This window comes from Chroicocephalus ridibundus, chromosome 6 (assembly GCF_963924245.1).
Source record: "Chroicocephalus ridibundus chromosome 6, bChrRid1.1, whole genome shotgun sequence".
NCBI classification, from domain to species: Eukaryota; Metazoa; Chordata; class Aves; order Charadriiformes; family Laridae; genus Chroicocephalus; species Chroicocephalus ridibundus.
Window position 1 is genome coordinate 52,474,510 of NC_086289.1, and position 15,301 is coordinate 52,489,810.

The following is a 15,301-nucleotide window of genomic DNA, read 5'->3' on the forward strand; positions in this document are numbered from 1 at the left end:
TTATACAAGCCACATGATTTCAGTTTGCTAGTTTCCTTCTTTTTTTATTTTTTTTCCTTCTACTGGCTGAATCAAGAGTCATAGCTTATATTTAATTTCAAGTGATTTATAATGTAATCATGCAGGCTTCATGTTTACATTCAGTTGTCAAGCGTTCATAATGTACTGCTATTTTCTTGAAGATCAGTGGCTAGGTACAGAAAGTAGATCATGTAGTTTTTCTATGACTAAAATATCTCTTTAAGATAACCTCACCAAGGTTTTACCAAATGGTCCAGGAAAATTACAGGCAAGTTGTATGAGGAGAGTTCCAAGGGCTGAGCAGTGTGCAATGAGATGAGCTATAATCGAGTTATAAATACATAAATTAGGAGTATTACTGCTCTTTGGCAATATATAAATGCATGAATACCATAATTGTTTTTCTAATTTGCATGAGCTCTTTTTAGGAAATCATGTTAATAAATTGCCTTGATAATTGAGTGTCAAAAGGTTGGTTAAATTTTCCTACACGCGGCATCTGTCTGAAGCTGACATTATTAGTTAAAGCTTGAATAGATGGCCGTTTATTTTATTAGCGAGAGCTTTGCCCAGGTGCCTGGAAAGAGATGTCCACTAAATTCTGAGAAGTCACAAAGAGGATGCAATCTATAATTACAATCAGGAATCTCTTCAGGGCTGAAAGTGAGAGTTTTAACAGCTTTATCTTCTTCTACCCTTTTTTCCTCTCAGTGGCTAGAAAAACAGAGAGGAGCTCAGAATGACACAAATGAAAAGTGAAAAGACAATTATACTCAATTACACACTAATCACTGACTATCACCACTGCCTAAGCAGGGAGAGGGCATTCTAATAGGCAGAAAATGAGATTTTAATGGCACAAAGGGTGGCCAAAATAACGACTCGTATATCTTTGCCTCCTTCGTTTTCTTCAACTTGTGGTTTGCATCTCGGGAGTACAGTTCCTGGTTCCTGTGCAACGGTGATAACTCTGTGCAGCTGAAAAGTTCAAAGGCACTGGAGTTGAAAAGAATGAATAACAAAGGCAATGAAATAAACATTTTTGCCCAAAGGCAAAAGTTCATAAACCCTTTTTTGTAACAGTAAATGTAATTAAGTTTCACAGATTCCTATAGCATAGAGTGGGGTACAAAACTTTATGGCTTGAAACCTTAGGAAAAAAATACCAACAGAAAAACAAATGGATGTACTTCCAACAAGACTTGAATGGATTTTGTTCTAAAGAATTCTGATTCCTGAATGCAATCTCCAACAAAAGCCATGACATTATATTAGTTGCTTCATTTTTTATTTTTTTTTTAAATGGCCAGTTTTGTAGTGTGCAAGGCTTCCACAATTTTGACATAAATATCTCTGATTCAGTATTAATCCATTAAAAGTAGTTTTTAGTGTCAGTTTAAATGTATGTTGGTTCTGGCTATGGAAAATCTTTTCCTTTCACAAAGCTTTTATTGTCTGGGACACAGGAGTGGAGTTGTAACAGTAAAGAAATCTTGTGATGTCTGGGCAAAGTGGGACAAAAAAGTGAGGCCAGGTTTCCTCCCCCCAAAGTCTTGCTGATTTGAGGTTTGATATAATCAAAAGGAGATCCCTGGAGCAGATTAGATGACTTTAATCAGTTACTGTGCTTCTTTACACCCAGCCCTGTCTTTACGCTATGAAACTTCTGGTTTGTGTTGTTTTTCCTTACAATTTTGAAGCCTTTTCCTACCCCAGGGCTTAGAGCTCCTGGCCATGTCCTGCACTTCTACTAGCGGGGTTAGCAGAAGGCTGGTTACTCAAAAGCTGACGTCATGTTCACCACTGAGTGCATACAGGAGATTACTTATATCCATTTAGATTTTGAACAGCTTCTTGGCAACTGAATTGTTACCTTCACTGGCTGATAAAGATATTTCTATCAAACAAACAAAAACCCAGCCCTAAATTCATGCAGTGTTACCAGCAGCTTCTCTGAAGCAATTTTGGGGCCTGAACAATGACTCAGAGACACATATAAAACATACGTATGTATAAAATGACATACCTAGGCTTTGTGCTTATAGAAGCAAGTGATATACCCTCAAATATGCCAATTATGTGCAGCAAACTGTGGGATTCTAGTGAAACAGTGATTGTGCTTTACGCCTGAAAGAAGAGCCTCAGATGTCGGTCACGTATGTTGCGACATTACTGTGTGTGGACTGACCCTTAGTCGTGGGGTGTGTCGCAGTGCACCCCTTTGTCACGCATCCTCAGGGCTCTTCCCACAGGTGCGCAGGTGCTGCTGAGCGGCGGCTGGCAAGTCAAAAGGCAGCCCTGTCTTGGGGATTTCATGAAGAAAGAGAAAACAGGAGTTTTCCTGCTGAGTGGGCATGTTGCAGTGCCCTGCCTGTGTGCGTGGAATTTAGATGAGAAGGAGAGAGGGTCCTTTTACTAGCTGGTGGATTTTTGACCACAATAAATCTGGGTGTGTGAGCAATTAACATAATGTTTCCACCCATCACTGTCTCTCTCCCGGGCAAGCACTCTGGACATACTGTGTGTAAAGCTGAATTTATGGTGACTTTAGTGGGAGGGGGGGCTTTGTCTGAAGCCTGAATAAACTTTTGTGATTTTAGAAAACCCCAAACCTCAGAACGTGCAGAACAAAATCTAATATTAAGATTCTCGGTATCATATTCTTAGTAGACTTAAACCTCTGTTCCCTCCTTGACTTCAATTTATTCCAAATGAGGGTCTGACACGCAGACCCCCGGGGAAGCCTTATTTTCCACACAGGATGTTTCCTTTCTAACTTTGTCCTGGAGTATGATGGACAGGTATGTTGTTTAAGGCAAGCACTGGGTGAAGGCAGAGGACAAGCAGAGATGGCTAAGGTCCTGTAATTTTATTTTTATAGTGTTAGCCATGAACTTAAAAGTTAGAGAGGACTGTATGTTTTGGTCAGTTTTAGGAAGCAGAATGCTCCATAATATACCTGTCTTCAGGATGGGAAATAAAATGTTGTTGCTTTTGTTTAAATGAATAAGAGAATAGAAAGAGTACCAACTTGGTAATATGCCACATGTTTTTACATCAAGACAAGATCTACAGATCTCTACATGACTGATTATTCTCCTCGTTCATCTGGTTTACTCATTCCTACCTGGCTGTGGTTAGAGAACCTCTGTTTTACAGACCTGCAAAGGGTTGACTTTTGCAGGAATAAAACAGGGATTAATGCTTTGGGGAACTGGTAGCCAGGGTGTCCTCGTTTGTATTTCATGAAAAAGCAGCCAAACTGCATGCATGCTGTCTCAGCCAGAGCTCTTTAAATATAATGTCAGAACAGAGATTATTAGTGTGTAATATATGTAAATTGCATATTTTTATGTTTTCTATGCCTATTATGCAGCTTCTTGGCTTTCATGCATACATTTATGGGAATATTGTATTTCCTTTTCAAATTAAGTTTCAGTTGCTATGTGCGTTTTCTTTTAACAAACATTTGCTAACTCAAAATTATTAAGGAGTAGCATATCTATGTGTTAATATGTGCGTATGGGACTCAAGCGTGCCTCTGAATTGGCATGTCACTTTCTGATCCCGGCATTAACAGTCGTTGCTGGTTCTTCCATGGAAAGCAGAAAAGCGACTGCAAAAACATTTGTCTTGCAACTGCAGGTGTACGGTCCTACTAGAGAGCAGATTGTTTTTAAGATGGGATATCAATATTTTGAACTGCTTCATTTAAGATAAGGAAAAAGGCTTTTCCGGTGTACATGGGCATCCCTTGACCTTGTCATGTGCTTTTTATTAATGTCAAAGCAGCGGAGTTTGCCCTACACCAGGCAGTCCAGGCAGTTCGCTGGTTTTGAAGCGTGCCATTTTGGACTGCTTGTGGATTCAGATGGAGCGGCAATACTCTGCTCGCATTGCTGCCCACTTCCTTGCTTTCTGTATTTAACCTGTAGGATACCCAGGCTTAAATAGTACTGCAGTGTTAAGTTTTTACTGGAAAAAGAACAAATGTGCGTAACCTGTCCCCTGCTGGACATAATTTTTTTTTTTCCTTGCTCTCTAGAAAAATTCTGAGCTCTATTTTTTCTTCTTCCTTGTCATCTTCCCCCATAATTGAGTCAAACCAGTAGCTTTGAAGACTGAAGTTTCAAAATGGGAAGTGGATTGAATGTTGAATGGTTGTATAGATCATAACAGTCTTTAACAACGTTCGCAGTTCTCATGCTATTACCTGGAACTCAGGAAAAATCTTGATAAGAAAATTCCAAACTTTGCTGTGAACAGTAGTAAAGATGCAAGCTGTTTTAAGGTTGCTTTACTTCTACTGTCAAAACATTTCAATGCCTGAGTTTAAGAATTATCCTGTAACTCTTTTTGGTGAGAGAGATCTTAGGCAATTGGCTTCTCTTAAGTCTTTAAGAGCACTTGGTTTTCATTAACCTGAAGTATGGATCCGATGCTGTTGTTGAATCAGTTAGATATGTTCATATTGTCTTGTTAATTCTATTTTTAAGGGAAACACAGGAACCAGTGGCTAAAAACTTGCATTCTCTCATTAAGAGGGACAAGAGGGGGAAACCCAGCAACTATGAATTTATTATTCTTTTTCCTATGCCTTCTGTTGAATTACTGTCCCACTGGTTGCCCACAGAAACATTTCATTTGGATCCAAGTCCCACACCAACGAGAAGCTCATGATCTCTGTCACAATGATCTTGGCTTTGAGAGCTCTTTGCTTAATGACCCAAGAACATGAGACAGAAGTCAGGGATTTCTTTGTGAGGAAGAAAGTTAATTCACGTGGTATCGTTTTTCAAGAGCACGAGTTTTTGTTTTGATTTTATTTTTTAATGAAAAAAAAAGTTCAGCCAATGGGATTGATTATTTCTGTTTTTGGAGTGAGTACAAATAGATGGGATCCAATAGTTGTGTAATTGTTACTGTGCAGGAATAGTAACATTTATTGTTTTGTAAATATTGTAATGTTTTAAATACTATAAATACATTTCTATATAACCTATATAATAAAATATATTCACATAACAACAACAATAAACAGCTGACTTTACATTTTGAATGTCCACCTTAACTTCTCCCTCTGGGGCTTCAGCCTTCAAAATGCAGGTCTCATCTTACAGCTCAGAAATCTTATGTAGAGATTCAAAAAGCCCTGGACTTTTCTGGGAATTTAAGCTAATTGTTCTGTAACTTCATGACAATAAATGTTTAGAAATGCAATAAAAGGTGTAGACATCTTAAATAAAAAAATGTTATAGTAAAATGATACAATATATATAAAGCATATCCGTTTCTTGCTTATTTTAATGATATTGCTCACAAAAATGACTTTTCTTCTTCCATAATAATTTGTAGCATTTAGAATATATGCAGGCTGAGTATTCAGCGTCACAGCAGCCCTTAAAATAATTTTTGCTTTTGCTACTCATAGAAGTTCAATTTGAACCACTTGTTAAGTGAAAGTATGAGTCAGCTCTTTATAGAGTATATGACTGGCCTGCATTGGTGAACTTCTAATTTTTTAATGAATTTACAAAATAGAAATATGAACAGGAATCCAAATACTTGCATATTTATTCAATTACAGACTGGTACATTAATGTGGGCTTTGTCATGAGTAATCACAGATAGCTCACTGGAGTCCTTAATTATGCTCTATATCTTGGATTTCCAAAGAAAGGTACTAAAAATACCATGGCATGATTCAGTGAAAAGCAAATATTGCTGTGGGATCAAAGAATAGGATTTCATCCCTAGCAAAGTCACTCTAGAAAGCCATGTCTTTAAATGCATTGGACTCAAATTCCTTCAAAACTTCCTACCTCTCTAGAGATAACTGTTTTATTTTCATCTTGATTTTTTGTTGGAGCATCGGTAATAGTAATAATTTTCTTATAGAAGAAAGACTGAGTGCTGAGTCAGAATACAAAGAAGCTTCCCCTAGTGGAAATAGCAAAATACTTGTTTTTCCTCAGTGCTGGTTAGGTTAGAGGCCCTGGCGTATACACTAGTGGGAGCCTCATAGTGAACCCTTCTTTACTGGTTGGATTCCTCCAGGTATGCTTGTCCTTTATCTCCTCCCTCCCAAATTTATGGATAACTTAATGTTTTTACCTAAGTGGCTAGGATTTTGTAGGAATTTCCTGTTGGTAAATCCAGCCATGTAGGTGTAGATCATGCAGTAGCTGCTGTTGTAGGGACAAATGCTGAGTTTGGTGAGAGTCTTCCTGTGAAAGCTTTGCAGATCCCATCCCCTGGCCATCTGCCAGCAAAATAAAATCGCATACTGTTTGAATTAAAAAGGGGAAAAAAAAAAAAAAAAAAGGTGTGGTTTTTTTGTTTGTTTTGCTTTCAGAGGGAACAAACCTGTGTACCCCAGTTGTGGAGGGAAGAGACAGCTGGGATGGTTTTCATGATGGCCAGAATCCTCCTTTTGTGTTTTGGGTTGAGTAGGAGGTGGGAGGAGAAGCACTCGCAGGCAGAGCGCAACGTAATCTTAAATTTAGGCTTGTTATGAACTGTTGTATGCAATATTGTCATATTTAAGCATTTAAACTCATGAGTCTACAGTCTCTGAGACTGCCTGAAAAAGTTTTTAGATGTTTAATTTTTTATATATATACATTAATATATTCAAATACATATATATAAAAATTGTGAGTATATGTTCCTTTTTGGGCTTTCTGTATTACTTTTTTCACTTGTCTTGAATTTTTTTAAGCTTTTCTATACAACCAGGAGCTAGACAATTACCTTCTATTTGAATTATTTTGATAACGTTATGTAACCCTGTGACTCCCATGATCTAGCACATGAAAAGAGACATGAGTTCAGTGACAGACTGTGATAATGTTGTGAACATTAGTAATCTCCTGTAGATAAAAAATATAATTCATGAAGGATCAAGTTATTCTCTTAATTACCCTAAACGTACACCAGTGCACCTTCTCTAATTTCAGTGTAGCTACCACTGATGTCTAGTGGTGTGAAATCAGTATGAGGTCTCATTTGATATGAGTATGCAGAAGGTCAGATCATCAGATGCTCAAAGTCAGTGTATTTGCTCCTGTTTTCATTACCCAAGTACATGGTTCCTAGTGCTTGCCATTTGGCACAAAAATGCTTTCTGTTGGGTTTCTTCATACATTCAGCAAAAATATTCATATGTATAAAATGAATCAGCAACATGGATCTAGGATCCTATAGGTATAGATCCATGTAGCTAATTAATTTTAATTGAGCTTCTAAAATATCTCATTCTAATGCATTAGAACCATCCTTTTTGTGTTCTTTCTTGTGCAACATTTTGTTTTTGAGAGATTTTTCTACAGTGAAAAGAGTTAACAGCAGGTAATGCCATTCATCTCGGAAGAAGTTTGAAATTTTCAGTGTTAGTGATGAATGAGGGTATCTGACCCACATCTGTTTTACATTAGAATGGAACATTGCCCTGACATCGGTAGAAGCATTTGTCAAGATTCCCTGGACAGAGCTTCTGTAAATTACATGCTGCAAATGTGTCAGGGTCAGATAAGAGGATATCATTAACTCCACTAAAGTTTACTCATGATTCTGTCAGTTCAACTTAATACGTTAACTGCCAACAGTTTTCCTTGAGCTGTTTCATTAAATCTTTCATTCACAGGAGGGGAAAAAAAAATGTATCACTGTACCCAAAAAATATTGCACATGTTCTTTTCTCATAAATCATATTAATTGCAGACATGGTCACAAAGCATATTAAACGCAGGCATGCGTAAATGAATTAAAACATATGAGAATTTTATTGTGCCTATGGTAGGTCCTACATCCTAAAATACCAACCACATTAACAGGCATAATGTTTCATTTAAATAGAATAAGCTTTTTCTCAGCTTAATGGTCATTATTTTGTTGATAATAGAAGTATTTCCTAATAGCTGATAATGGACCACATGCTGCATACATAGTCTTTAAGTCTTTCATCGTTCAATTTCTCTTCCTGGATCATACCCTCAGCTAGTGATGCTGTGCTGACCCCACCAGCAAGGGATTTGTCCTAATGAATATTTTGGATTGCTTGGGATGTGCTGTCTGAAAACTTTCCTGTAGAGTTTGGTTGTTGCAGTTCACTGTGTTCTCTTTGCTCATTCTTAATTGCACCTTTGTTTTCCAATAGAACTATTTTATCAATTATATATACTGTCTTTTATTAGATAAGCTCAAAGGCTATGCGTCAACATTTGTGCATTTTTTTTTAAATGAGAACAAAATAGAAGTAGCCAAAATCTTACAGCCTGATTATTTTTGTTTTATTTTCACATTGATAGGAGTTCTTTACTAAAATAAATTGAATGGTTACAGCGGCATTTGGTTCCAGGTGTCAGATCAACCCTTGATTTTTCTTTCATCACCTTTGGGATCCAGATCAGTGAGGCTGACAATTACTGCTTTGTCTTTCCCAAAGTAATTCAGAGGGAAGTATGTATTTTCCAGTAATTTGGATGATACATGGATTGAATAAATTTATTTGCTTCCTTAATTATTGTAAAACAATCAGATCTGTTTACCTCTTTAGAACTATACTGTGTCATACCAGCAGGAGATCTGAGTTGCAAAATCCAAAGCTTCGTGTGTCTCTTGTACACCACTAAGCTGAGGGTGCCGAGCATCTTGCAGACGTGGCCCATTAATGGCTTTCTAATTGATTAGGTGAAAGTCAGCCATGCCCTTCCTGTAACTCCTTGTATGGGTGATAAGGTCATGGCACATACCGTACGAAAGACTTCTGCCCTGAGGCTACTTCCCTTATAGCTTTCAGAACAGACATGACCAAAAATCTAATTATTTAGATACTAATCAACTGCAGGATGATTCTGAAGGCCTCTGAAGAAGATATTTCTGAGAAGATGGTTACTGTTCAGACTTCAGTTTTCTCCACCTCAAAGATAGAGAGCTGTGTCAGTTCTGCTCCAAAGTGTCTATTGGCTGCATATGCGCTTAATAAAAAGATGCCTAAAGACTTGTATTATCTGATTAATTTAATTTTTTTAAAGTAAATCTCATCAAATGCTAATTTTAGTTTGTCAGAGAAGATAAATCTCCATCCAAATATAGATGCTACTGAAATTGGAGTGGCTTTTAAGACCAAGTCTGGATCCAGGTTTAAATTTCAAGGCTAATCTCTAACTCTAAAATAACTTCCAAAGCTTTTTAGTTCAGTGTTTTTGCTGGCAAAGTCCACATAGTGTTGTCTTGGGCTCTATTCTGCTGAAAATATTAAACAGAAAAAAGTTTAGTTAAAGTACGTAGTTGGCAAAATGACTATTTGGCCAACTCAGCAATCGGTCCTAAAGTGCAGGTAGAGACAGGGTGTGACGTGAGAGCGCGCGGGCAGAGAAGAGTGCCATCGGGACTCCAGGGGGCTGCCAGGGCGACGCCGGCCCAGCCCATTCTCTTGAACTTGGAACAGAACATGGTAAAGCCCCAGAAATATTGGTATTGCATAGGTGCTGTGCGGGAATGGAAAGGGCTGTGCACTTATTTCAGATATTTCTGATAAACCATGTGTGTGTTAAACTGTAGTCAAAACCATGATACTTGTGCCAACATAAATATTTTCCAAAGTAGTAATTTTCAATGTAAATATTGAAGTTAAGCTATGTGTTTTTGTGGATCTTTCTCTTCTTTTAACTCTATTAGTGTTAATTTTAAAGGACATGGATTAATATAAGTTAAACGAACAAAGGTTCTAGTATTGTATCCTGCTGATGCCATGTCAGATCATTAAGCATGCTAGATTTTTCAGGACCAAATCATTTTCCAAAGGTATGAGGAAAAATACTTGTAATTCCTAGAATAGAAAAACTTTCTAAAATAATCTTTAGAAATTTTAATACTTTTCAGGAATCAATTTTTAGAATAAGAGGTTGAGCGCCCAGTTATTTGAGCTTTTAGGGGGTTTTGGGACAAACTGCTGTGCAGCTTGCTATGCAAATAACATGATTTTTCAATCTGTGGTGATTCCAGAGATTTTTTTTTAAATCGTTTTATGTTAACCTCAGATTCTTTTAATAGGCTTTGTGCATTGAAAAGATTATTTGAATTAAATAGAAAATATCTTACAGCCTGAATACAAATTATTCTTTTGTGTTCTTAACCTAAAAGTTATAAGATTTCAGTATCTAAGTAAAGTCTTTGGATATATTTTGAAACTTGTTTTTGCATGAATACTTCAGTTTGTGAAACATTCAGAAAATACCATCAGTTAAACTCATCTTGTTCTGCTTAGTGAAGCAGAAGTGAACGTTCTAGTGCTGTAAGTAGTAATTCAACTTCTTTATCAGCATTTTTTTTTTTTTCTGGTGAGATGTCTTGGGTGCATTTGATGCAGAGATGTTTTATGTCCTTGATGTGGGTACCGGGGTGTCTCTTTTTGAAGTACCCTGCTTGTGCCACTTGCTCTTTTCCTTATCAGATATGTAAGACCTACTTAAATCATGATCCCTGGGGCTTATTTCATTTAATTATTAAAATCCAAACAAAACTCGGTGCTGAGACCACAAGCTCCCTACAATAACCATCTCCCTTTTTTTTTTTGCGATGGAAAATAAATATAATTCAAGAAGGAGCATCAGAGCTTTAGGAGCCAGACATGTTCCTATGAGCATAGATTTATTCTTTACAAAATAGACTCCAATTTTAATAATTTCTTCTTAGTTCATGGTAAGAAGTGCAATAAATTATCAAATAGCATAAGTAATCCCTTCTCAGAGGAAGAACAACCTACAAGTACTCAGAATACGCTGTTTTGGCAGAAGCTGTGCGTCATCCATCCATTATAAGCAGCAGACTTTTTCTCAGGCTTTGAAGTGCAACTTATTCCAGCCGAAGCAAGCAGTTGTCTCAGTAGTACTTATTTTCAAAATGTGCTATAGAGATGTGCCGGGAAAGGAAATGCACAGCAGCCTGTAGCATGAGTGATTTTTGTACAACAATAACTTATCACTGTAGCTTCCTTCACTCCTGCTTGAAAGCACAGGTGGTTTTGAAATATTTTTTTTGCTTTTCTACTGGAAATTATGTCCTAGAGGGCTGGGCTTTTATAGGGACAGGCATGTATTTTCCTGTAATCTCTTTTCAACTAGCCTTGACTGCTAATTTCATAACTGTTTGTGTACAAGTAGCTTATTAAGGGAGTCACACTCGACTTGAAGCTGGTCTGGAATGCCTTCTGTTGGGTCCTCTAACTCAGCGAGTGAAGTTGGGAACTGGTGTTATGACCAGAACTTTACTCTCTCACGTTAATTTCTTCCCAGGCCAGTACACAGGACGTGCAGCACCAGGATTTATGGCTGCTCTGCCCCTTCCCCACATATTCATGTTGTTCTGGGTGCTGGGATTCTTTGTTACTTCCATCAGTATCGTTGCTGTGATCTGCTCCAAATTAATTTCATTTCAATGACTGCTAATCTTGGAAAAAGGAAAAAAAATTGTGTGAGCTTTTTCACAGTTTTTCTGTGTTTGTAGATCATGCAGGACAGCGTGGCTAAAGAGCCACTGCTTGCTTCTTACTCTCTTTTAATTGAGTCCTCAAGGAATAAACATCTGCAGAGATCCCAGCTGGACCATGGGAGAATCAGGCACTCAAATGATAAAAGTTTTAAAAATTATTTTTCCTTATTTGCCCTCGGTATCACTTTTTATTGGTTGTCAGCCATCAGTTTTTATTTTGGTGGATGATGCAACCAAATTCCACTTCCTTTTTGGATTGGATACTCAAAGCATAGTTTGAATACCAACTTTAGGAAATCAAATGATAGACTTGAGAACTCCCGTGGCTCTGTAAGCAATACAGCTCTTCACGTATTTTAACTCTTTCTGTTATTCGACCTTTCATTTTAGGTAATGGGACTCCTGACTAACCACGGTGGGGTGCCTCACCAGCCCCAAACTGATTATGCCCTGTCCCCTTTGACCGGGGGCCTGGAGCCCACCACCACTGTCTCAGCCAGCTGCAGCCAGCGGCTAGATCATATGAAGAGTTTAGACAGCCTGCCTACGTCCCAGTCCTACTGCCCACCAACCTACAGCACCACGGGTTACAGCATGGACCCCGTCACAGGCTACCAGTATGGACAGTACGGACAAAGTGAGTATTGGACATTTGCACTGGGAAGTGCAATATTGTACTGGTTTATCAATAGTCTGTATTTTTGCTCTGTAACAAAGAGAATTATGAGCAGGGATCCTAATGGCTGACTACTACTTCTCTCCAAAGCCGAGCAGAGTGTGCTGGTGAGATAGCTGATTGTTTGAGCAAGATTTCTGCTGCATAATTATTTTCTTAAGTGATGTCAACAACATCTTGATGTTATTAATTGTTGAGACATGAAACCTGATTGCCATTAGGTAAAACATAAGGGTTGTCCAAAATGAAATAACCACTGGCATTCCACTATTAGAAACACATGTTCTTAATGAGGTCAGCTCAAGAATCATTACAGTATATAATCCCAGATACATAGAGTTTTGTCAAACTTGTCCTGGGAATAAAAATATTAGTCCTTTTCCTTTGATATATCAGTATTAAATATGACAATGTCAACCTGTAGTTGGCATGGCCCCATGCTGTGAGGTTGTCACAGCATGACTTAAAAAGCTTCTTTTGCTTTTTTTGCAGGTGCCTTTCATTATCTGAAGCCAGATATTGCGTAAATGAACTGTCCACTTCAAGTTAAAGCTGGTCTTGTTTTCCGGTCTCACTCCAAGGCTTGGATACGAGGGATCTTCTCAACACACTGCAGTCTAAACTGGGGCAGTCCCACTGAGAGAAGCAGGCTTGTGATGTTCTCTCCAGCCATAGCTTTCAGTAGACTTTTGAAGGCTGGACAAAGCTATACAGAAGACAAAGGCCAAAAGCAATAATGAATAAATAAATGCGACGTGGTTCATTATGAGTGGGTATACAAAACAGAGCAGTATTTAATATCACTGCCTGGCAAAACATTCCATTTTTTGTTGTTGAAATTAATGTGCATTGATTGGGACAAATGGAACATTTTGAAACTTAGAGCAGTTGAGCTCTGCGTACTCTGACTCATCTGGCATCCAGTGCTGACTTTAGTCTAACTGTAAAACTGCTCAATTTCTGAAGCAAGGGCAAGAGAACCTCTTTCATTTTACATACTGGAGATTTGTCATCAAGAGGAAATGTCACAGTCCATAGGAAGCTAGGATAAGTGCGAAAGACTTCCAGAGCAATTTAGTGGTTACCTTACCGTGCTTTTGTATTCATGCTGTCAATAAATGTCATTTACAAGTTTTGCTTTACCAACAAACAGATGAGATCTTGTGTAACATGAAAAACGGATTTTACCTTTTTCGTATGTGGAGTTTTCCTAGTCCGTTGTACCTTTTTGAACAAACATGGGAGAAAAAAAATCAACAGCAACGCGACTGATTTTTCATGACTGCCTAGCAACGTGCAATACTGTGTACCTCACACAAACTTTGGGATCTTCCAAAGTTATATAGATAGAATCAGAACTATATTTTTGCAGGTACTTTTATTTTTGCAGTGCATAATTCCTGATGATAAAATACAGAAATGTTGCAGTCTGCTGGACAACTAAAATCCAGCTTGCTAATTATGATTTAAAGGTCATTTTCAGGAAACAATAAGAAGAAATGATTACGTTTACATTTTTTTTTTTAGTCATGTACAGGACATGGACAGAGATGGACCTGTATTTGAGACATTTGTTTAAATTATACAGTGATATCCAATATAGAAAATTATAAGTATAGGAACCAAGGTTTACAAGAAGTTTGCATTGTGACATTTTTAGAATGTCAATAAATTTGTGTTTTGTGATGTTGAGAGGAAGAGGAAGATGGAAGGCGGTGTTATTTATTTCTCTCTATTCTTGGAACAAAGAGGGAGGCAGAACACAAATACATTCCTTTTAGCATTAAGGACTATGAAGTAGTGAGTTAGACTAGGTTCAGTACAGAGGTTAGTTCACACATTGGTCTTAAGGGTGATGGAAAAATGAAATATTATCTTTGTGTTGCAGCCTCTACAACAACACATGTGTTGTAAAAAAAAAAAAAAACAAACAAAAAAAACCAAAACAAAACAAAAAAACAACAAAAAAGAAAACAAAAAACAAACGTCTTTCATGTAAAAAGTTCAGTAAATATTTACTATTTATAATGAATAAACATTATGAAGACTTGCAAAGCACTGATGATTTTGTCCTAAAATGTAGTATCGTGCTAAATACATTGGTACATTTTAATCTGAATATCATGAAGAAATAAACCATGTTATCTTCAACGCAAACTGTATTCATTATGTCAGCGTATTCTGCACACATCCCAGGGCTGCGGGAGCCTCAGGCAGCCTCTGTGCCAGGTGCTGCTCATGTGCTGCTCCCAGCTCTGTGTTTATTAAGGAACTATGCATTTTCAAGTGCTATCGGTACCAGTAGTACGTCTTTCCAACAAGAAAAAAGCATTGTGCCTTTGCCATGCATTTAAAAGAAAATAAAATAGGCTGAAAACCAGCACAAGTAGGGCAACTGGGATGGCTTCATGCAATGCAGGAACTTTGTAGTCAGTCATGGGCAGTGTCTGTGCTGAATTTCTCACTCTTTTTTTTTTTTTCTTTAGAAGCCTCAGAATTTTTTAATAGGCTTACACACGAGCTGATTGAAAAATGATTGAAGACCTTTCAGAATGAATTAAGTTTTAGTAGCACATCAGTGTATGAGGAAATTTTACTTCACACTAGGCTTGGTGGACGTTTAATTTCCTCACCGTTTCATGGGGGATGTAACCACCTTGAATTTCAGCTCCTATTTCTGCGTGCATTTTATTTTTGTTTTATTTAGTTTGTTCTTTAGCCCTTTTCCATTGGAAAAAGGAGGAATATATTTTATGAAAAGAGGACATTAAAAAAATGCTGAGAAATGGGGAAAGGATTATGTTTCTCTGATATGCTTTTAATTTCTGTAACAATTAAAATATAAAAGTCTCTTACAAATACCAATTCTCTGCTCTAAACTGCTAATTTTTCTGATTTTTTTCAATATTCCTTCCCCTGCTGGAGGACTTGGCCCTTGGCACTTGTGTTGTGCTCTAGGCTTGCTGCAAAGGCCAAATAAGCCTCTTTTTCCGCACTTGCCGTCCCTTTGCTGTAAAGTACAGGGTAAAAGCTTGCTTGCTTGCACGGTTCGGAAGTAGATGATGTCTGTATTAGCACCCTTTCCCAGAAAGGGTGTACCTTTGTCACAGG

At 37.6% G+C, this 15,301-nt stretch overlaps 1 protein-coding gene across 4 annotated transcripts in view; it reads left to right on the plus strand.

Annotated features, from left to right (window-relative positions):
* Nucleotides 1-14,107, plus strand: part of PAX3 (paired box 3) — an 81,236-nt gene extending 67,129 nt beyond the window's left edge. For all 4 annotated transcript variants that reach the window (XM_063339839.1, XM_063339841.1, XM_063339840.1 and 1 more), the window contains exons 8-9: nt 11,905-12,151; nt 12,683-14,107. In XM_063339839.1, the coding sequence (XP_063195909.1) occupies nt 11,905-12,151; nt 12,683-12,717 (282 nt within the window). In that variant the 3' untranslated portion in view covers nt 12,718-14,107. The remainder of the gene's footprint in view (nt 1-11,904; nt 12,152-12,682) is intronic.
* The last annotated feature ends 1,194 nt before the right edge of the window (nt 14,108-15,301 follow it).